Genomic DNA, 22,031 nt, shown 5'->3' on the forward strand with positions numbered 1-22,031 from the left:
GGGGGGTGGCTGGTCCCTTAAACGCGCTGGTAGAACAAAAGGTAAGCAACCTTGTTGTCCTTGATGTTCTCCTTGAACTGCTTCGCCTTTGGCGTGGTCGTGGCAGCCGGCTTGGCAGCTCCGTTGGCAACGTTGGCCCATTTCTTGGCCCCGTTGACAGGAGCACTCCAGCCACCCTCGTCGCCGGTATCCTCGTCGTTGATAGTCTCGAAGCGGTTGCTAGACCCGCCCGTCGCGGCATCCTTCTTATCCGTGGTGCCGGACGAGGCCGAATCCTCCTCAGAACCGCCCTCCGCAACGTCTTCACTTCTGACACGTCTGATGACAGTGTCGTCAAGGCGAATCCACTCACGGCCTTCTTGACGGCGGAGGTCCACAGTGTAGTGGCCACCGCTGGCATTCTTGCCGTGGTGGTAGACGGCAGCGATGAGCCTGTACTTGGGGAAGCCGGCTCCTTCTGCGAGGATTGCGTTCCTCTTCTGACGCGAAAGTACCTCCTTGGGCAGATCCAGCTCAAGAGGGTAGCCGACCTTTTTCCAGATCTTGATTGTACCTGTGCCCTCCGCGTCAAACTGGAAGCGTTTGAGGTGCAGAATAAGGACCGATGGTAGTGACTCGATGAAGACTTGCTTGGTGGCCACAGCATCACGTCCTCTGGGTGAGTTGAAGTCCCCGTGCAGAGTCTCCGCCTTCGTCAGATTCTTCAAGGCGTCCACAATGTTGTGGACTTGTGGCGAGCCGATATCCAGTTGTAATGGCTGGAAAGGCTCCATGGTGACAGAGTCCTTGAGTCCTGGTACTCGCAGTTCTGAGCGGAGCTGTCCACTGAATATCTTGGTAATAGGTGAAGACATGGCCGTCTGACCCGATGACCGCGTGACAGCTGCACGCTGCTTGCGACCAACCTCGAGCCAATCACTGCCCCCCGTTGTGCTGGTTGGGCTCGACGTCTGGGGCGTGCCCGTCGAGGATGGCGCATTCGAGGCAGCATTTGGCTCCGGAAGGTGGCGCATCACAGCATTGCACTCTTCGTTGAGAGACTCCAGGAGGAACCCAAGGAACTCTTCAGCATCTTGCTGATGACCACGCTGCAAGTAGCCGTTAGTGGGTTGGGTAGGGTCCAGATGATACAGGCAGACTTACTCGCATGCTCGCGAATCTCGGCAGCTTTCTGATGGCATCGTAGACGAACTCAGGAGTAAAAGACTCTCCATACTGCTCGAGTTCCTCATTTTTGAGCCTGCGGCGGAGCTGCTCAACTGATACAGCCGAGTCGATGACTTTGTACTCGCGCATGAACATGATCCTATTTCATAGAGTCAGATTGAGCTTGTGATGCAAGCAGAATGACTTTCAGGGAGCACCTACATGGCGTCAATTAGAGGAGTCTCGCTCTTGAAACTGTATGCTGCTTTTTTGCTGACTTCATCCAGGAAGGCGTAAAATGGAAGGCAAAAGATGAGCGCTTGCAAAACCTACGTCCACCTGTATTAGTCTAACAGTTCGCTCTAGCGTCAGGCCGCCCGCTACCACTTACAGAATTCATATAACACATGTTGCCGGTGTTGATGAGACCACGCGGCTCCAGAAAGGCGATCTTGTCGCCACCATTGACACGATAGCCACGCAACGCCTCGGCTAACGAGGTGGCATTTGAGCGTGTGAAGGCACCAGTGCTAGATGCATCACCTGCCGCACCGGGAGCTTCAGCGTGCCCATCACCGTTTGCAGCAGTGGCGGCACCGCTGTTGGCATGGCTGACAGCAGAGCTAGCACCTGATGAGGCTCCTGGGTTGAATAGTCCAGCCCAGAGCCTTGGAGCTGACCATGCTGGAGCAGGGGCGGGCTCGTTCGACACCGGGGCAGTGGAAGGCTGCGCCTCAGCCGACGCGTCGGTAGTCGTGCTAGCCGCTGGTGCTGCCTGCGTGGACTCGGCAATTTCAAGCTTGTCGGCAGACAAAGCCACGGTCTTGGCTTCCTTGGATCCAGATTTGGGTAGAACAGGTACGGCAGGGACAGCAGGGATAGCAGCTCTGGCCGCCGGCTTCGTGGCCTGTGTCGGGCTGGTTGGTGATGGAGCAGACTTGGCCGGAGCAGATGCTTCGGGTTGCGCAGCAGCAGGCTTTTGCGAGCTCTGTGTGACGGCAGAGACTGTGCTCGTCTTCGGTGTAGCCTCTGAAGCAGTAGGCTCTTCCACCGGAGGCTCATCGTCAAGGGACTCAGCAGCGACTTGCTGGTTCATTGGCAGCTCTACCCGAGCATTGTTCGCAATGGGGGCGCGCCTCCTTCTTCTGACCTTCGCGGGCCGAGCTGGGAAAGGTTCGTTGGGATGTGACAGCCAGGGCAGCTGGGCATAGATGATGTCAGCACGCGAGCAGAAAAAGTGCGGATGGACTGGGGAATTGCACTCACAGGGAACTTGAATGGCGTTGGTGATGGCCGCGCCTCGGCCTCGGGGGGGCTCGGAGCAATCTTGCCAGTGTGGGGAGTGGGTGGCGTCGACTGGGCAGGAACGACCTGCGAGGAGTGGGTGGAAGATGGCGTTTGCGGAATCGGAGGAGGTTGGTGCTGGGCGGGCGCATGGTATGGGGGAGGAGTCGAAAGAGCGGGAGAGGGAGACATCTGCGGCGGGGGCGGCCTCTGGTAATGTGGGATGGGCTGCTGGTGCATTGACGACGAAACGACCGGAGGGTATTGTTGCTGCTGATGGTGCGGCATCTGAGGCTGGTGGTGCTGAAGTTGATGCTGGTGAAGCACCGGCGATCGCTGGGGATATGGGTTGTACGGCATGTGGGCGGCGGGCATGGCATTGTTGTAGTACCCTTGCGGCGGCATCTGAGGGTAGTATGCGGCAGCATACGGGTTCATGTAGTTCTGCTGAGCGTACATGGGACTCATGTGCGGCTGCTGGTGCTGGTACTGGTAGTGAGGCTGCTGGTGGTGATGCGAAGGGTACTGCTGCTGCGGCGGCCTCCTCCGACCAGAGCCGCCATTGTGTGTGTGAGCATGAGGCCCGCCATGATGGTGGCCTGGTGCCGGTCCAGCAGCTCCCGGCATGGACTGTCCAGCCGGCAGATGAGAACCGTTCATCGTGCCGGCGGTTGTGGCTTGAAGCAGTGGTCGACCACTGCTTCTGCTACGGCGACTGCCGCGGTACAGGAGTCGGCTAGGTTCCTCCTGGGAGAAGCAATCGCTGTCGATGGATCAGGGTGGTGCAGCAGCCGAAAGGAGGTAGATATATATATAGCTCGGTGGAAGTCTGTCGTGCGTCGTCGCCAGGCGCGTGGCTGCGTTTTCCTGTTGCCTCTGCGCGCGCCGTTGTCGCTTCGTGTCGCAACGGGGCTGTCCGTGACGAGAGCCTGGTTGTGTCCTAGACTGCCGTGCTTCGCGTGACGCACCGCCGACTTTTGGGGAAATGTCGCAGCTTGGCGATGAAGAGCAGAGGCTGCAGCGGCGAGAAGATGAAGAAGACAGGCGCCGAGTTCCCTGGGATGTGGCGAGGCCAATAATATCGCGCCCGCGTCGACCGGTAGCGGGACAAGAAAGTGCGCAGCGAGACGGGCTCGATGTGCAGAGTAAAAGGGCACGAGGGGGGAAGGGAATGTGGCGAAGGAAAGCAGAACAGCCGTGTCGGGGCCGATGGGGTTAAAAAAGTGATGTTGGTGGTGGTGATGACAGCAGCCGCAGCTCGAGTGGGCAGCAGCAAGCGGAACGTCAACCAGCGGCCAGTGGCCGCCCTTGCCTCTCAACGTCCCGTAAGTGCACGCCTAGCTGGTTGCCGTTTTTTTTCTCCCACGGCACCGGCACGCTACGGTTGGAGCGAGATCAGTTTGCCCGGCCACGAGTATCTCGAGCCGAGCATTCGCAGCAGTCAATGTCGCAGCAGTGGTCTGCTTGATTACTTTCCAGTATTGTCCGACCTTTGCTCTACTGCCTTTTTCCCCGTCTCCTTTTTGTCTCTCTGTGCAACCAGGGAGCACCGAGCTGGGCCAGCCTGGAACGGCATCGGGGGAGCTTCAAGTGCTAAGCAGCATCCAGTCTAGCTCCGTGGCCGGATCGTCCCCAATTTTCCCCCCTCACAGACAGCTTCAAGGGTCTGCCCGCTCCTTGTCAGCGGTTCAGCCCGAGTGCAACAGCCACAACCAGCCACGTTCCCAGCTGGAGCACCCACAGCCACACGATCCTGCGGCAACCTCATACATCAGTTTACCACGAAACCTTCCAAGAAAACAAAATCGATTGACAATGAATCTCATATTACAGAACCTGTCAACCCAGAATGAATCCCTCTTATACTCCTCTTTCCCCAGATACAGAACTAAATGATCGGACTTCTAACCTTCCCCGTCAGATATTACGATTACCTCCACCACCAGCACACTTGATCCTTGCGGAATCCCCTCCGTGTGCGAGATCGGAAATGAGTGAAAACCCGATTCCAAGTGACTCCTCTTGTCCCCAAAAGGTAGATTCGGCGAGGCAGTCATGCGCAGACATGATGTGACTCGGACTCCCCTCGCCGTCAAAAGTAGAGTGTCCCAAACTCAGTTCATGAACTGCCAGAAAACAAGTCCGGCCACGATCGCGAGGACCTCGCGGGGGATATCGTGGGCGGCAGTACGGCCGCCACCGGCAGCGATGGGAATGACAGGGGCCGGAGTGACCGGCTTTGGCGTGGGAGCAGGGTTGGCCGAGAGCGGAGGCGCAGGAATGGGGGCCACGGCCGCAGGCGTAGGAGCAGGTGCCACGGGAGCCGGAGCGGGGGGAGCGACTGCTGAAGCAGTGTATGCCGTGGTCTTGGGAGCCGGAGGAGTGGGTGCGGTGGTAAGAGAGGTCACAATGGTAGGGGCGGTGGTGGTAGTGGTGTTGACGGGGTAGTAGATAGGTGTCGAGTAGGAGCTGTGGTTGTAGTGATGGTGGTGGTGGTACGAGCTCGTGGTCGAAGTCGACGATGAGTGGTGGTGATGGTGGCTCGAAGTGGTGTTGGCGTGAACGAAGCTGCTGGTCTCCCAGCCGTGGTGGGCGCCACCCCGAGCTTGCATGTCATGGAGCTTGGATGGGGCCGCGCTGTAGCTTGCCCAGGAGGAATTAATAGCCTGAACTCCGGCCAGCACGCTGGCAATGGTGGTGGCAGTGGTAAACTTCATATTGACAGTTGGCCGAAATGGGTTGGTATGAAAACGAGCGTGAGATGATGCGAGGATGATTATACATGATGTGGAAGCGCCGTCATGGTTGTTTTTATAGGGCTTCGCTCCCAATCTCAAGCACGAGGGAGGGCAGTTAGTGTTTCTCGATCACGGCATGCTCCCCCGTGCCCGAGTGCCGGACTGAGTGCCGCCAATACCACTGGTGTCCCGGACACATGCTTCAGAACCTGCCATGTCAGTCAGCGGAGTTGTTATCACCACTAGACTGAGTGGCTAGATAGGCCATCGTATGATATGCTGGCCTTGGCAGATCGCGGGCCTTGTTGTCCGAAAAGCGCGCGCTAGACTATAGCACAGTATGTCATCTCGCACGGCAGGAAGGTCTAGGTAGCTGATGCTGATCGCCAGCCAACTCAGTACTAGAGACCAACTAAAGTTCTCGAAACTCACCAGATTGAGTACCTTGGTTTTAGCACGAACCTCGTCTCGGAATGGCCAAAAGCACTTTGCAATGTCACAGTACTGGCCATTGAAAAAATGCAATTGGTATTATTCTTATCGCCATACGCTGCGTCTTGCATCTCTCTGCATCCGCTTTTTTGTGATAATTTTTTACACGGACTTGATCCTTCATTGTTCGCGGTCCATCCAATGGCGTGCTGAACGAACATTCTCGCTACTCCTCCGGAACTCCGGAAAATAGGCCGAATCGCATCCGGTGGCTCTGTGGAGACATTAGCAAGTTGTCCGACCCAAACGAGGAGGGGTGGTACCGCAGGCACAATGTCTGTGGCACACCAAAAAAGACGATGTGGAGACTTACGAAGGGTAGCTTGGGGATGACGACTGCAAGCACAGCAAGAAAGTTGATGGTAAAATATGTCAGGTCGTAGTGAGTGTAATGCGTGCTGAGCAAAAAGAGAACAATGGGCACGCTGAGAAGAAACTTTTTAGCCGGCGTGTATTGGGCGCCGTCATCAATCTGCTCCCACATATTGAGGTTGTCGTAGGCACCGCTATTGAAGTCAAACGGAACACCCCGGACGTAGTGGAACATCAAATACGAGCCGAACATGTACGAGATGTTGGTCATGGTCCATGATGTCTCCTGGGACACGCCGGGGATCACATCCCAGATAATTTTCAGGAGTGCGATAAGCACAAAGTGGATGGTCCACGCTCCTGCAGAAACAAGTCAGTGGGTTGTGATCTGGTACATTTTGGCAGGAGCCACAACAACGTACCCTTGGCATTAACCCACTGCGCATTGAGATTGGGCAGCGCTGAACGGTCATTCAGCTGCTCGAGTGGCTCCTGCGGTTCTTGGTAGATCTGGAGGATACTACTAGATCTCCTTCTCCTGCTTGTCCGGCTGGGGTCGCTCATGTTGGAATAGACACTGCCGCCTCTGGGAGGGTTCGTGCCGACGTCGTAGGAGACGGTGCGGGGGAGGAGGAGTGGGGAAGACAGTTTGGCGGTATTGAAGGGACCGTGGTAGAACGACGAGGAGTAGTGCCGCTGGCCGAGTCGGTAGGCGTGCTGGCTTAGAAGACTGCCGATCGTCGGACGACGGGAAAAGTCAAGCCTGTGCCTTTGGTGCCGCTATTGAAGCGAGTGGCAACTGAAGCGACTAGATTTACCCGTGATCGGGCTTTCCGACTGAGAAATGTGGTGGGTTCCTGGTTGACACGGACAGGCAACGCTCGGGCTAGCGAAAGTGTGAAGGTTCGTTTGGTATATGATCGTGACTGTGGACGAGCCCAAGGAGCCTTTACAAGGGCTCGTGACTATGATTCGACGACGGAAAGGCCTTGATGTTCGGACTGGCAAGGGGTAATCGCTGCTGGTGAATGGGACGTTTGCCTTGGTCGCTTTGAATAGCTGGCACGACGTTTCTGGTCCGGAGTAACGTGAAAGTGGGTTAATAGATGAACGACCCAAGGGAACGAGAGACTAGAAGAAGCTGGAAAGTTGCGCCGTTTACGGGGAAGCTGGCTGGAGAGTGGTTGCGGGCGTTGTTGTGAAGAAGAATGGTTGGGTGGTGATGATGATGTAGAGCAAAGACAGAGGCAGCTCTTGACACGACTCCTGGATATTACGTGCGCCCGCAGGCCCTCCCCACTCTGGCCGGTCGGGGCTAGCAAGGATCACGAGCCTGGGTGAGTGCCACGCTCGGCGGCCTGGACCCTGCCATGCATAAACGCATGCCAGGCACTCTGGGTCTCACCCGCATCGTCAACACTGCACAGCGACGCACTCCAGTCAATCAATTCACTCGTATCACCCTGGCAGAGTATTGCTATTGTTATCCGCAACCACATGACAAGTCCTGCGTTGTCAGCCAGCACCACCTGGAGCCAGAGCAGCAGCAACGTGGCTCTGCCCTCGGCCACCCGACAGATGGGACACGGTGGCCGTCGCTAAATTACTAGGGACTGGGCAGAGGCCCGTCTGGCTCTGCTTGTTGAGGGCCCGGAGGCGCGGCCTGCTCCACCTCCCGCTACGATCTCTCGGAGCACATGTCCCCGGACCCATGGCCGGATTCCGCGGACTCGCGGCCGGCCGGGACGCCCCTTTCTGCATGCTTTGGGCTTCCCTACGACCCTACGTACATTTCCGCGTGGACGGGAACAGGGGGAAATCTCCGGCTCCTGCTATGTTTATTCATTGACCCTGCGTCGCGCAGCTACTGGTTACTTACGGTATGCCTGCTCAGCACGGAATAGGAACTTCGTAGAGGCCCGTGTCGCGTGCCCAGCGCGTGCTGGCCGTAAATGGCGTTGCTCATCTCGAGCCATGGCTTCTGGCTGGAGTCCTGTCAGCCAGCCTCATCCCATTTTGGAGGCCACGATGGTGGTGCCACTGATGGTCATACGCGTGTGGCTTTCATCCCTCACACGTCATCATCTGTTGTCTCCTTAGCCCTTGGCATTGGGAACTGCCCGAAATGCATAAGTGACGCTAGATCACGAGGTGCTGTTGCAACTGAAGCTGCCCTATTGAGACCGAGAGACTGTCCGCTGCTCGTACACGTGAGGGCCCATTTGACTGGTTTTTAGTGGAAGGGTTCTCTCAGCCATCATGAAAAATGGCAACCCTTCCTGTTGCATCACATATGTCACTTGAGGTCGAGCTAGGCACTAGCGGAGATGCCCACTGAGCACTGTGCTGCGCACGTGGAAAAGTTGGAAGGCGCGCGCCCATATGAGGGCCGTGCCTGGACGTGCAGCCTCACTGTACGCCTGCGCGCGGCAATATCAAATTCTCAAGAAGCTAAACCGCATCCAGTCGTATTCGATGTTCCTCCCCATAGAAAGTCGCAGTCCAAGATCGCAACACAACACCCAAAGCTGTGCAGTCGTGCAATTAGCTATCGCCAAGCTTAAGAAGCCACCTGTTTGGGCGCGTCACAGGTCATAGACCCAATCCAGCCATCCCTCATGGACACGACTGAGCCTGGCGCGGCACCAGAAACAGGCCCACAGGTAGAGACCCCGGCTGCAGAAAGCAAGACGCCATCGCCGTCGCGTAAAAGGCCGCGCGACTTCGCCGCAGATCTCAAAGGCTTGACGCCGTCCGGCGACGAGGGAGATGGAGGCCATATTGACTCTTCGCCGCGAACTAAGAAGCAGCGCGTAGGGCAAGGGGACAGCGACGATGAGGCGCAAAGTGTTGACGATGGCGAGGTGTCAGAGTCTAATGACGACGACGATGGTGAGATATCAGAGTCTGATGACGATGACGATGGTGCCTCTTCCAGACACTCGGAAGCGTCCAGGAGCTCGCGCCCGCGCAAGATGTCTCCCAGGAACGCTGAAAAGCCTTCAGGGACACCCGCGCCCGTCACTACGAATGGCTACAACCCTGGTATCAGCCTAGGAGTGCGGACATCTTTTGCCGGCAGAACGGCAGCAAACACAGCACCTGCCAAGAGCACGCCGCTCTTCGCAAGCGCTCGCTCGCGCTCTGCTTCACCAGAAGCCTCTGAACAGTCTGAGGAGGGCGAAGCAGAAGAGGGTGAAGAAGCCGACGATGGCGATCAGGAGGGACCAAGCGCTGGAGCATCAGAGGGGACGATCTCAACACCAGCCTCTAATCAGGCCAAGTCGCCCGCTGGTGCCGCATCGGCTGCGGCGCCGGCGACGTTCAAGTCGGGGGCAATCACCTGGACAGTCCCCGCTACCGCGCCATTCTCCATACCGAAGAACTCGGCTCTGCGGAAGCCAGCTGGCTGGCGTTCGGTCCTGGATATCTGGATTACTGCATTCCTGAAGGAGAATATGGAGTATGCGGAAGGTGTGAACAAGCAAGTTCTTGTCCTCGGTCTCAACTCTTATATCAACACAAATGTTGGCAAGCAGAAGGGAGCCAAGAACTCCGTCACCAAGGCGAGGTCAGCCGTGACCAAGATGTGGGCAGGCATCGACCAAAAGGCCCTAGACAAGCTCGTTGCAGAGTGCAAGCAGGATGCGCAGCGTGAGCTCGACGAGGAGGGCAGCTCGTCAAGCGAGTCTGGAGGCGACAGTGACAACGAGGCGGACCAAGAAGACGGCGAGGTGTTTGACCTTGACACGGACGAGGAGCTTACGCAGCAACAGCTCTACTATCCTGGCGCAGCAGACCCGTCTCAGTACTGTCTGTCCTGTTCGGGGATTGGCCATAAAGCGAAGGAGTGCCCGCAGCGATCATGCCGCTTCTGCTCCAGCTTCAAGCACACGAGCTACGGCTGCCCAACCAAGCGGAGATGTAGTCGGTGCTACGCGCTTGGTCACAGCTCGAAATCGTGTACGGAGAAGCTGGCACTCACAGCAGAGGAGCGGGATCCATGTGCATTCTGCGGTGCGCCACACCTCGAGGCCGAGTGCTCCGAGATATGGCGTAGCTATAACCCGGGGGCTGTCACGCGCAGGACAGTAAAGACCATTCCGACCTTCTGCTTCACCTGCGGCCGCCAGGGCCACTACGGGCCCGAATGCGGGCTGCCAGGTCGCGGTCCAAAGATTGCAGGGCCGACGACATGGTCGCAGGCCAACCGGGACTTGTACATCGACCCGGCCAGCGATGCCGTCGCCATCGGGTGGGCAAATGTCGACTCCGCCTCGGCAAGCGCAGTGCCGTCAGCTTTCCATATCCGCGGCCACGCCGGGCCACGCCGGACACACACGCACTTTGTCTCTAGTGACGACTCAGACGACGGCTTCATTCAGGAACCGATCCGGAACACCAACAACGCGAGGTCCCAGCAGCGAACCCAGGGCCGGTCTGGCGCCGGAAGCATTCGCATATCGAGCAACATTGCCTCGGGCGGCCCGCCGCGCAACGCAGCCCAGTCCCAGCGCCGGCGGGACGAGCGCGAGTTCAGCCCGCCACCCCCTTTACCCCCCGGAGGAGGAGGAGGAGGAGGAGGGTTCTCTGCGCTGAGCAGTCGGAACGGCGGAAACAACCGTGCTGCTGGTGCTGATGCTGGTGCTGGTGCTGGTGCTGGTGGGAATAATGGCGGGAACTGGCAGCCTCCATTGCCGTCTGGGCCTCCTCCACCTATGCCCTCAGGATACGCCAGCCTGCCGCCACGGCCGAATGCGCGTAGTAGCCATCGCGGTGGTGGTAATGGCGGTGGTGGAGGAGGAGGCAGTAGGGCACATGGCGGCGGCGCACCGCCATCCAGACCACGCGGGGGAGGCGGACAGAGGAGCCAGAACCGTGGGCGAGGTGGCGGCGGCGGTGGTGGTGGTGGTCGCGGAAGGGGTGGACGACGTTGAAGAGCAATACCCAACGGCCTATGGCCGACATGACTGCCAAGTAAGTAGGATGCGCAGCAGCAGGTCACTGATATGTACCCAGCTCTTCGATATGAACACACAATAATAAAGATATGCCACACTCACATACCATGACTGCTTGTTCACCTCTTCTCGTCCATTGCGTTCTCAAATCGTGACTTGAAGCAATCTCAAAGATACAGATACACACACATACACACAAATACACTCCCTTCCGGGGTACACGGGCATGTTTTCGACGCAATAATACGTATGAGTAAAAAAAGAATGTTTTTAATGATATAAATCTCCCTCTTCCCCCCAATCTGGATAAATAACCGAGCCGAGCTCCCCTAGGCGCGATAGCGCAGGGCATTGTCGCGAGGTCCCGCGCTCCTCTTCTTGTGCCGTTTTCTTCTTCTCTTCTTCTTTTCTTCTTCTTCAATACTCTCCCTCTTCAAATACTTTTGGACAGAGAGAGAGTAAAGTGGTTGTGTGTCAAAGGACAACCCCGGGGCGGGAGGAGAAAAGGCCCACCCCCGGTTGTCAGACGGAATTAAACAGGGTTGGGACACCAACTATATAAAAACCTGCATCTCCATGGCGATGGCGTAGCAGCACTTTCGCAATGGTCGGATCGGGGGGCGTTGGCCTTCCAGAGGAGGACCGGTCTAACGGGGGAGACAGAAGGACTTGACTTGTGGTGGGTTGGTCCCCCCTTGGCCTAGCCCTCCACGACTTCCCTGCACCCCGACCCGAAACGATGAGGCGTGTCCGAAACAATAAGATCTGGGGTATTTTGGTGGATTGTGTGAGAAAGGGGGGGTATCATATCGTGCGCCTGAAAGGAAAAAGAACACGCAGTGTAGAATTAAAAAAAGCCACAACGTTAACTGGGGTCGAGAAGGGGGAAACCCATCGACTTCACGACAGTGCGGCAGAGATCCTCCGTCGCCGTCTTAGACAGTCAATGCTTTCCACCTGCAGCCCGTCATCAACATCGTTCTTGTTTTTTTTGGTCATCATCATGTCGTGCCCTCAACGAGGGAACAGAGAGACAAGACAGAGTCCAAGCGAAGCGATAGCGTTCCAGCGTTGTCGTCGTGGACTCCCAAAAAGTACATGCGTGCATATAGACTCGTCTCTCTCCTCCCTCTATCCAAGCCGACCCTCGACAGGAAAAAAAGCGGCACGCCCAGCAATGGCGTAGAAGCACTGTCGCTGGTCTCAATGAAAACCTTTGCTGCTTTCCCCTGTCTCCCTGTTTCAAGGGAGGGGTAAAGTGCCAAGATTTTGCATCAATGTATTGTGGCGCTTTCCTGACGGGCTGGATGGACTGAGGGCTATTGTTGTTGTTGTTGGTGGTATTGATTATGTCTTGTGGTGGAGAAGCGAAGTGGTAAGATTGTCGTGTATACAACATGCGCGCTGCTTTAGCGCGCACAGTCGAAGAAAGAATTAAAAGCACCGGGAATGAGACCGGCTTGATAATAGCAGGTTGAACTGCTCGTCAAGGCATGCGCCAAGATTGCGAAAGATAATATCGAGGTGAGCTTCCCTGGAGCGGCCGAATTGTTGGAATCGTGGGCGGCGTTCAAAGTCGCTGATGGTGTGATTGTGGACAGTGGACAGCCTTACGACCGCTTGTTCCACCACATCCCACTGAACCCACGCTGCTCACGCTCACGGCGAGCCGCGCCGTCCTGGAACTCGTCGCTGTCGAATCCGTCGTTGTTATTGGTGGCAGTCTTGCGGCTCGGCTCGTTCCCGAAGATGCGGAGCGCAATCCACATGACGAAGCTACTCAAGATGCTGACGGCCAGGATCCCGATCATGACATAGTTGCTCTTGCGATACTGGTACGGACCAGGGGCAGAGTCCGCGGGCCATCCCCGATACAGAGCATAAGTAGTCGTGATGCTCCCAAGGTTGCCCAGGCCAGATACCAGAGCAGAGGCGGCAGCCACGCCCACCTCGCCGTGGCGCCGCTGGAAGATCTCGTTGGACCAGACCATGCAGGTAGGGACCGTTGGGCCCAGGCCAAAGCCGACCATGAGAAGGCCGCCATATCTGGCCCAAGGGTTCGAGGTCGGGGCGAAGGTCACCACCAAAAGACCAGCAATCTGGATGCAGACGGCAGCCGAGAAGAAGAAAGGCCGGTACTGGTGGAAGCGGTCGGCGATCGGAGTGACGAGGAGGATGGCAATCAGGTCCATGATCCAGATCGGAGCGAAGAGAAGGCTGAGCTGGACGCCGGTGAAATTGGGATTGATGGACGAGATGATGACGGTGCCATAGAGCTGGGTTCCGATGCCGACGCCGACAACGCCAAAGTACATGAGCGTCAGGGGCCACAGCCGCCAGTCTGCGAGTACGCGGCCCAGATCGCGCATGTTCCAGGGTCTCGGGTGATATACGCGCCTCAGGTCGGCGTAGTGGATGGCGGCGTCCTCGCCCGTGAGGACCTCGGGTGTTGGTGGGAGGAACTTGAACAGGCCCGTCCGCACTCTCTTCTCGCCCGGCGGAAGCGGTCTGTCCGGGAGCCACCACAGCAAGACGACACCGAGAACGATGGCGACTAGGCCGTACAGCAGGAACATCCACTGGAACCCGACGAGCCCGCCCAGGCCGTCCATGAGCTGGAACCCCGCCGAGACGAGACCGACGGCCGCCGCCGAGACCTGGGCGGCAGTGAAGTAGTAGCCGATGCGCTTCCCGGTACGCGAGGGCGGGTAGAAGAGGGTTAGATAGTACGACATGCCAGGCCACATGCCGGCAATGACGACGCCGAGGATGAAGCGGAGGAGCTTGACGCTCCAGGGGTCCTTGACGGCGGCGAAGCAGGCGCCGACGACGCCGACGGCGAAGACGATGCGGGCCATCCAGGCGCGAGGGCTGAGCTTGGCCATGACGAGGTTCGAGGGTAGGTCGAAGAGGACGTAGGCGACATAGAAGAGGGCGAGCGCGGTCGAGACGTCCTGCGCGCTTAGGTGCATGACCGACATGAGATCGTGGCCCACGTTGGCGTTCATCGTCTGCGCCAGCCCAATGTTGGACCGGATCGCCGAGCACAGAAAGTACAGCACCCAGAACGCAGGGATGATGCGCATGTCGATCTTGCGGTACACCTTTTCGACCCGCGCAACATCGTACTCGACCGCCGCCGCCGCATCCCCCTCTGGCCGGGTCGCCGTTCCGGTGGCGCCAGCCTCTGTGTCGGCGACAACATCTGTCTGGAGACCTGCCGCGTGCCGAGACTCGGCAATGGTGGCGGCCATCTTGCCATCGTCCCGGGAGTCGATGGAGGCCATCTTGCCCGCTGTCCAGCTGCCGTCAAGGTGGTGTGAGCAGGAGCGACTGACTCAATCAAGCGGTGCCCAGTCAAAGGTGGACGAGATGGGAGCGTAGGAAACCAGTACAGCTGCCAACCAGGACCGAGACTAGAAACCAGGAGACCGACAAGACAAGGAAAGAGCGCCAAGGAGAAAGCCCACGTGAAGCTGCGTCTGGACGGCAGAGCAGGGAGACAAGACAAGACAAGGAAGGGGGACAGGACGAGACGAGAGAAGTGCTCAGTCACGAAGATATAAAGTCGCAGAATACTCCTTCCAGCTGAGGCTTTTGTCCATGATGACTGGCACCGAGCAAAACACCGATGATAGCCTCGGAACCTGCCATTGGCCCGGCCCCTCTCGGTGCAAAATTCCACCACGCTGTCCCCTCACATCATCCTGTTAGCTAATCGATCTGCACAATCATTCGGCAGCTGCCGTGGGCTGAACCGGTTTGGGACGAGCAACCCCCATGTCTTGGTGCTACAAGTTTTCTCTCACTCTTTGCTCTCGCCAAACCCCGCCGTGACTAAAACTACTAAGGTAGGCCTGCAGCGCTGGCGAGAATGAGGGGAGGGGGGTCCTGGTCCGGGGCCCGCGGCACAGGTGGGCCAGCCCAACAGCGCCCATCATTTTGACTTTTGGCTTGCCGCGTCACTTAGTACCTTGTTCCAACAACCCTGGGCAAAGACTCGGGCGAGTGGGCCAAATTTACCCAACAAGAATTATAGTGCATCATTCTTCATCAGCCACTCCAGATTTTTGCTACCTACTCTGCTTGAAGTACAGTACAAACGGGAGAGTCATTCCTCTACTGGTAGCAGAGACTGCAGACAGAAGCAAAGCAGAAGAAGAAAAGAAGAAGCCGTGGCCAAAAAGGAAGGGGGAAAAAAACGGGCCAGGCCGCCAAGTCGCCAATAGAATGATTCGTTCGTCAATGAATGGACGTCCAGCGCAGCGGCAAGCGTCAACAATGTCTTCATCCAGGGTATTTTCGGATCCAGATTGCAGGTCTAGCGTGCGTCCCAATGCATGAAAATGAAAAAAAATCAAAAAAACCAAACACTACAGGGCTGAGGTGGTAATCAGAAGCCCGACGTCTTCTTCCGCCTGTCGAACACGCGCGATAGGCCACTGCTGCTGCTCTGCTGCGGTTCAGGCGGCCCCGGTCTCTGCATGGCCAGATTGGCCGGGGGCGGCTCCGAGTCGCGCAGGAAGGCAGCGAGATCGCTGGTCCTCGAGCTCGCAGAAACCGCATCGCGGGGCTCAAACCTCTTCATCGGCACGCGGCCCGAAGACTGGGGGGCCCGCGGCGCTGGTGTGTCAAAGAAGCTGCCGAGCTTGTCAGAGTCCGGCGGGATGTTGACCGTGATTGGCGTGTAGCCCCTGTTCACGGTCGGAGCGGCAGTATTGGTAGCCCGCGGCTCTGTCGAAGGCTTGCCAGACTGCTTGCTCGAAATGGAGTTCGAGCTAGAGTGTCCATTGGACCTCAGGCGCGCCATCAGGTTGCTAGCAGACCGCTTCTTGGGAAGCGTGGGAGGAACCACTGGAGCCGAGACAGGCTCTGGTGGTGGCTCGTAGTTCTTGAGGAAATCAATCAGGCTCTCCTCTTGCTTGGGCTTAGCCTTGGGCTTCGGGGTCTCGTCGAAGAGTTCGTCATCATCCTCCTCATCGCTGAAATCGATTGCATACGGATCCCGCACACGCCGCTGCTTCCTTTGTGGCATCATGTCGCCATCGTCAAAGTTGTTGGAATACTGGGCAGGCTTGTTCCTCCCTAGTAGGGCCGTGGACGAGTTGAGCGATGACGGCGCAGATGCCTCAGTGATGGTGGTGGATGCTTGGCTGTTGCGGACAGGTGCGTTCGAGTGATTATCATAATCAGGCGCAGATCGCGGTGTGACGCCTTGTCGTTGTACCCGAGCGCCGCTTCCAGTAGCACCTGGTGGTCCCCTGCGAAGGAAATCGGCAAGCTCGGCGCTGTCGCCCTCGGATACTGTAGCATCTCGTGCTGTTTGCCGAATGCGGTTCGCGGACTCAGTGCGGCCATGGCTGGCCTCCCTCGATGTCGTTACAGGCCCACTGGATTGACGGTAGCCATTACCACTGCCTCCCGTGCCAACACGTTGGGGAGCCGCGGGCTCGCCGGGGGGGCCAGTAGATCGAATGAAAGCAGCAAAGTCCTGCAGCGATTCCCGCGGAACCCTAGCGTCACGGGCTTGCTGAGCAGATGCGCTCGATCGAGTTTTCGTAGGCGAGTACTGCCCAGATCTTGGCACCGGACCATTAAGCTTCCCTGCAGAGCCAGGCTCGGTCACAGGGTGCGAATTCAGACCGCTGGGCTTTGTCACAGACATCGACCTCTGGATGGAGGAGGACCTGGACCGCTCAACAAGCTTGGCTTCGTCGCTGCGGCGTCCTTTGGAACCCACGCCGATACTGTTCTCTGTGCTTGAGGCCTGTGCGGTGGTTAGCACGCAACCACCAGATATTCTCACCTCGGATTGTCGACTTACACTAATGTCCCGCATATTCTCAGGTGTCAGGGTGTATTGTAGCGTCTGGTCGCTGTGGATGAGCTCCTCAAAGTTACGTGCCACATCTTGCGCCCGCGCAGGCGCAGCGTTGTTGCTGGCACTGCTCTCCTCTGCGCTCCGGACCGCACGAAATTTGGAAGAGGCCGATGGGGGAGACTCGGTCGTGACCTGGCGAGGCACCTTCGGCGACTCGGGTGACCCCTTTGCTGTTTGCGCTTGGTAGTTTGGTCGGCTCGCGTTCCGCTCTGGAAGCGTTGGCAGCGGTGATTTCCTCATGTGCGGCGAGTTTGCCGACCTAGCATCTTGGTCCGCAGCCAGTGGACTGGACATTGTTGACTTGATCGGCGGGGGGTGCGATCCGGACGACTGTGGGCCTGAGCTCATGGGCGGTCGGCTTCTCTTGGGCGGCGCTGCCAGTAGAGTAACATCGTGACTATCAGCCACAGCAGAAGTCCCGTTCTCGTATCTCGTTGTGGGCTCCTCTGCGATCGGTGGCGTGGGCATACGTGGGCTTCTGATTGAAGCTGCTGCGGCGGTAACAGGCGGGCCGCGCGAGGCGCTCCTCTCCACCGTGTCGACGGAGCTGTTTCGCGACCTAGTAGTCGGGCTCCGCGACGGGACATCAATAATACGCGCGGAACGAATACTATTGCTTCGCACTGGGATACCAGGTGAGGGCATGACGCCCTCAGGGGCGCCATAGACTGAAATGCGCGACGATGTCATGATTTGCGGCTCTTCGTCGAGTTCATCGGCCAGTTCCGTGCCAGAGCGCGTGGATTCGGCAGTGCTAGAATTTACCGCATTGCCGGCGGCAACAGCACCTCCGATAGCAGCTCCCACGGAGGCGGCCTCAAGGGCTTTGCCGGCAGACACGTGGCTGTCGCTTGGGCCATCTCCTGTCACAACGCTGGCGGCAGCAGAATCTTCCACCACAGCTGGTTCCTGATGGTCTTCGCTGCTAGCATGCACCTCGCGCTCTTGCGACTCCAAAGTACTTGCAGCAGGGACTCTGACCGGCGAGATGCGACGACGACGTGAAGCCCCCGGCTGCGACCTTGCCCGTGGCCGGCTTTGAGGGGACCTTTCCGATTTGTCGACGGTGGGGACAAGCAGGGCCGGCTGGTCGGTCGCCTCGCCCTCGAGCGTCGCATTGTCCAAAATTGATTCGGAGCCGTCTGCGACATCTTTGGATTCGCTAGGGTCCCTTTCAGTCTCCTCAGTGTCGTCGGGAATCGTGGAGTGCGCAAGCTTCGCCCTTGAAGAAACTTCGCCACTTTCAGGCTCGTCCAGTTCAGACTGCGGCTTCTTGTTGACTTTTGGTGGAATATCGTTGCTTGTCGCTTGGTCCTCATTCTGGTATTCCCGGTGTCTTGCTGGCCAGATGATCATGCTGGCAGGTCGTGGAGTCTGGATGAATTCGTATTCTTCATCATCGCTCAGGTCATCGTCACTGTAGCAGACGAGTCCAGGCACCTCAATTTCGTCGACGTCCCGGGGAGAAAGCGGAAGAGCAATGTCGGTAGGCTCGACTACGTCATGTGTGGCTTCATCAGCACCTCCTGTAGTGGTCTTGTCCACCTCTGCGGAGACCAGAGCTGCCTCGGCACTCGCAAGTGCTGCAGACGTCAAGTTGTCTGTTGCACTGCTGTCTTGTCTGGCATGCGACATCCCAAAAGAACTGCGGGAGAACGGCCGCGAAAAGTTCTGATCGGTGGGCGACCTTATTCTCTTCTTCCAGGCGCGCCAGAGCCTACCGAAGGTGCGATCCAATGCGACACGCTCCATGTCGAGCTCGTCAACAATGATACGGTCGGCAACCTCGCCGGGCGAGCGAGAGCCGTCCCGCAGCTCTTTCTCATACTTGAGGCGTAGGCGATTGAAAGCGGCTTGCCCCGAGACTACGAGCACCTGCTCGCCCATGAATTCCAATATGGACGTGAGGAAAATCGCAACGGCTGGCGAGACTGTTTCTGACAAAATATCATCGCCATCCGCACGGAGATGTTCCTGTTCCATGTAGTAGTCCTCATCTTCCTCCTCCATGTCACCTAGCGACGAATAAACCATGCATCGCAGCCGTGTCCGCTTCCATGCGAGCTCGAGATCCCAGTCACGAGGCGAGGCCGAAGGTGCCGGGGGCTCGAGATCCTCAATGTCGCCTCCGCCTAGGTACTCTCTCAGCTCCTCGTCGGCATTGTTAATGGCATCTTGAGCCAATTTGGGTTTCAGGACCTCGCCAACGGCATTGCGCAAGTCGGACAGCCTTGTTGATTTTGCGGTGGCGATGATGTTGAAGAGAATGTGGTCGATGAAATTGTTGGCGAGCTGAAGGGCACCCGTCGACACGAGAGCGGTCTCGCCCGAGGGTTCGATGCCGACCTGATCATACCAGGTTTCCGAGTGGGCGTCGTGGTCGTTCGTGACAATTTGCGACGCTGCAGAGGCCGCCACAAAGGCCGCCTCTGGGGAGACAGAAAGGGGCGCGGACATGAGGCTGTGGGCGATCGTCGAGGGTCGGTCGCTGGACACGCTCTGCGTCCTCGAGCGGGAATGTCTAAGAGGAGCGACGGGACCAGATGTCGAAGGACTCGCCATGGCAGGCGCATCGGGGTTGAAGGCGGCCATGATTAGAAGAAGGCCTGCTGGGCCGGCCTGGTCAGGAGGGATAGCCCGGCCTGGCACGGGGCAAGACAGCCCTGGCTGGAGAGCGCGAACGGTGTGGAATTGCGCCTGCGTACAGTCTGCTGTGCAGCACAGGATTGCTCGTGGCAGCGGGTCCGGTGTTGCAGGGGGCCGCGGACTGCCTGTCCTGTCGGTCTTCTCGGTAGGGTCGTGCGTGGCTGTGGTGCCTGCGGGCGAAGACGGCCTGCCGAATTGGAGAGCAGGAATGCCGGATTTGAGGAATGAAGAGGAAGCGAAAATGCACCGGTCGGGAGGCTGCAGGTCGGTATGAAAAAGCAAGCAAGCAGTCGCAAGGGACAGTTTCGCGGGAGGATTGGGAGCCCGGCGTTTCCAGACGAAAGGGGGGCGGGTGTGGTTAACCACAAGGAGCTGAGCGATGTTAGCAAGCACCAAGCTAGCTTGACTCTGCCTAGTGCTCGGGCGGGTGTATGGACGGCGCGATCTCCACAACGCAGAAGCAATTCTGGCTCCTGCGCAACCTCGAGGGGTAGAGAGACGAAGAAGTCGAAGAAGCGTACCTATCCTGTGGCTCAGATGCTGAGGATCTCTCGTCGTCGTTGGCATGAAGCTGTGTTGCAATATGTAGTAAGCCGACTGTCGTGCAGCGAGCAACGTCCCAGGTCGAACTTTTCGTCGGGACAAATGAGCACAGTGTCGTCGCTCTCCACGCAAGGGTTAGTGGGAGCAGGCTCTGAAGGCCAGACCGGAACTGACAAGTGCGGACGAGCAGCAATTGCGTCGGGTCAGTGTCGAGGAAACAGCGTGACACTGGATAGGTTCCAGCATTCCTCACTGCCTGTACTTGCGCGCGGGTCGACAGCTAGAATGGAGGTCCGCAAGAATGGTGGCATGGAGTCGTTAGAGAGACGGAGAGGAAAGGAGCGACGACAGGAGTCAAGCATAGTGATGCTAGACCCCCAATCCCGCCACTCCAGACACCTAGATTTGATTCTAGACTGAATCGAAGCAATCAATGAGGCTGTTATCGGGCTCAGGCTTTGAGCCACCAGGCCCTATCGTCTGGGCCACAGCAACGCCAAAGCGCACTTCACTCCTAGGCCAGCAATCAAGAGGCAAGCAGGGGCAACACAAACACCTGATCCCAGCAATGCATTCCACTGTCCGTCTGGATAGGGTCCCAAAGCGAGTCTTGTCGTTGATATGCGCACCAGCATGAGAATCGCGAACGGAGCGCTGCCTCGCAGCATATGTTCTCTAGGCCAGCCGTGTCCGGTCGGCAATGATTCCAGAGCCGAGAGTACCTGAACCTACAGAGCAGCTCTCAACGTCCCCTATTTCCCACGAGCTAGGTTTACGCGGTGGCGGGGGCCTGTGCCGTGACGCACGGGCGCGCCATCGGGTGCCTCAGGGCCCATCGGCATGTTCCCCACACCCTCGACAGCTGCGGGCTTGGCCTCTTGGAGGATGTATCGTTGTTCACTTGGATACAAACAGTTGTGATGCGGCTTGTGGACAGCCAGCATTTCCCGTCGGGTGGGTTGTCGTAGGAAGCGCGCTTTGCGGTAAACAAGTCGCGGGGGGCACGACGATGAGACCGCCAACAGCATGCATTCGTTGCTTCCAGAAGGGGCAGGGAACGAAGAGGTCTGGCCCGGGTAGGCTGGCAGGGGCCACCAGGGCACGAGCCGGTGCAGTCCCATACTCGCGTGGATGATAATGATCCTGCGGAGTCGCGTACGTTATTAGCGTGGGGAATCGCGGATTTTGAGCCGCATCTGCCACACTTGCTGACCTGGCCACAACGATGGAAAAGGGGTAAGAGAGGGTAAGAGAGGGCGCCGCACACATTGCGCTGGTCAATCGGGGGCGCAGTCGGGGAGCTTGACTCCGTGATCCATCATGACCTGCATGGCGACCCAGGAACGAAAGGATGATCTACCGCCCAAGATGGGCCCGGCAAGGGTGCCATGCCTCATCTCTGTCGTGCCTTTATTGCTCCATCCTCGGTACTCCGTACATAACATGGCTCCTATGGGCAAGAAAACCCGCCCATCGTGACCTGCGGATCCAGTGGGCCTGTGGGAACACCCATGCTGTGCCAGGGCCGCCGGCAGGGATAGACAGGCAAGATGAAGAAGCATACGATCCCTGGTTGACAGCAGGGGTCCATGGCTGGCTCTACGGCGTCCGAGCCGATGGCCACGTTGTGTTCCTCCGAAATGGAAGGGTCCCTTCGCTTGAGGAGTCGTGTTCCGTGTTGCAATTACCTTGCCTCCAAGGCGGAGGGGGAAAAGTTCTTCGGCTGGGGCTGGCCGTGACAAGGATGACGAATCTGCACCGTGATGGTGCGTCGGTGTTGGTGCGTGGCTTGAAACCTGAAGAACATCCAACATCAAAGCCCGGCTCCGCTTCATCATGCAGGTACGACCGACCGCGCGCCCGAAGTGCTTGCTTGCTTGCTGCACAAGGAAAGGAGCCTGCCCATGGGCGCAGGCACGCTCGCTCCAGCAACTGCCAGGCTAATGCAGCGCTATCTTGGCATTACATGCCTCAAGGTGTCCAGTCGCCTGCATCACTCTCTGCTCTCGTGTGGCCACCAAGACGACA

General features: G+C 58.0%; 7 protein-coding genes across 7 annotated transcripts; 1 reads left to right on the forward strand and 6 right to left on the reverse strand.

Annotated features, from left to right (window-relative positions):
- Positions 1-17: 17 nt before the first annotated feature.
- Positions 18-2,718, reverse strand: B0I36DRAFT_249078 (uncharacterized protein; the record flags this gene model as incomplete). Its single annotated transcript, XM_046150444.1, has 5 exons — positions 18-1,088; positions 1,144-1,306; positions 1,369-1,475; positions 1,538-2,347; positions 2,413-2,718. 5 exons carry the CDS (start codon positions 2,716-2,718, stop codon positions 18-20), a joined length of 2,457 nt encoding a protein of 818 aa, XP_046009493.1.
- Positions 2,719-4,134: 1,416 nt separating this feature from the next.
- B0I36DRAFT_156318 (uncharacterized protein) lies at positions 4,135-5,486 on the reverse strand. The gene has a single exon (XM_046148599.1). It carries the CDS (start codon positions 5,145-5,147, stop codon positions 4,545-4,547), a length of 603 nt encoding a protein of 200 aa, XP_046009494.1. The 5' UTR covers positions 5,148-5,486; the 3' UTR covers positions 4,135-4,544.
- Positions 5,487-5,819: 333 nt separating this feature from the next.
- B0I36DRAFT_156311 (protein ORM1) lies at positions 5,820-6,736 on the reverse strand. Its single transcript, XM_046148598.1, has 3 exons — positions 6,395-6,736; positions 5,974-6,332; positions 5,820-5,874 (listed from the first exon to the last, which is right to left on the reverse strand). Exons 1-3 carry the CDS (start codon positions 6,534-6,536, stop codon positions 5,827-5,829), a joined length of 549 nt encoding a protein of 182 aa, XP_046009495.1. The 5' UTR covers positions 6,537-6,736; the 3' UTR covers positions 5,820-5,826.
- Positions 6,737-8,187: 1,451 nt separating this feature from the next.
- Positions 8,188-11,005, forward strand: B0I36DRAFT_330291 (uncharacterized protein). The gene has a single exon (XM_046154819.1). The coding sequence runs from the start codon at positions 8,591-8,593 to the stop codon at positions 10,907-10,909; it is 2,319 nt and encodes a 772-aa protein (XP_046009496.1). The 5' UTR covers positions 8,188-8,590; the 3' UTR covers positions 10,910-11,005.
- A 1,538-nt stretch (positions 11,006-12,543) lies between these two features.
- B0I36DRAFT_249319 (major facilitator superfamily domain-containing protein) lies at positions 12,544-14,187 on the reverse strand (the record flags this gene model as incomplete). The annotated part of the gene is made up of 1 exon (XM_046150464.1): positions 12,544-14,187. One exon carries the CDS (start codon positions 14,185-14,187, stop codon positions 12,544-12,546), a length of 1,644 nt encoding a protein of 547 aa, XP_046009497.1.
- A 1,139-nt stretch (positions 14,188-15,326) lies between these two features.
- B0I36DRAFT_365869 (uncharacterized protein) lies at positions 15,327-19,406 on the reverse strand (the record flags this gene model as incomplete). Its single annotated transcript, XM_046159208.1, has 2 exons — positions 15,327-16,700; positions 16,758-19,406. The coding sequence occupies 2 exons, from the start codon at positions 19,404-19,406 to the stop codon at positions 15,327-15,329; spliced, it is 4,023 nt and encodes a 1,340-aa protein (XP_046009498.1).
- Positions 19,407-20,600: 1,194 nt separating this feature from the next.
- B0I36DRAFT_330299 (uncharacterized protein) lies at positions 20,601-21,351 on the reverse strand. Its single transcript, XM_046154820.1, has 2 exons — positions 21,209-21,351; positions 20,601-21,146 (listed from the first exon to the last, which is right to left on the reverse strand). Exons 1-2 carry the CDS (start codon positions 21,270-21,272, stop codon positions 20,776-20,778), a joined length of 435 nt encoding a protein of 144 aa, XP_046009499.1. The 5' UTR covers positions 21,273-21,351; the 3' UTR covers positions 20,601-20,775.
- Between the last annotated feature and the right edge of the window lie 680 nt (positions 21,352-22,031).

Source organism: Microdochium trichocladiopsis (assembly GCF_020744255.1).
Source record: "Microdochium trichocladiopsis strain MPI-CAGE-CH-0230 chromosome Unknown B0I36scaffold_8, whole genome shotgun sequence".
Classification (NCBI taxonomy): domain Eukaryota; kingdom Fungi; phylum Ascomycota; class Sordariomycetes; order Xylariales; family Microdochiaceae; genus Microdochium; species Microdochium trichocladiopsis.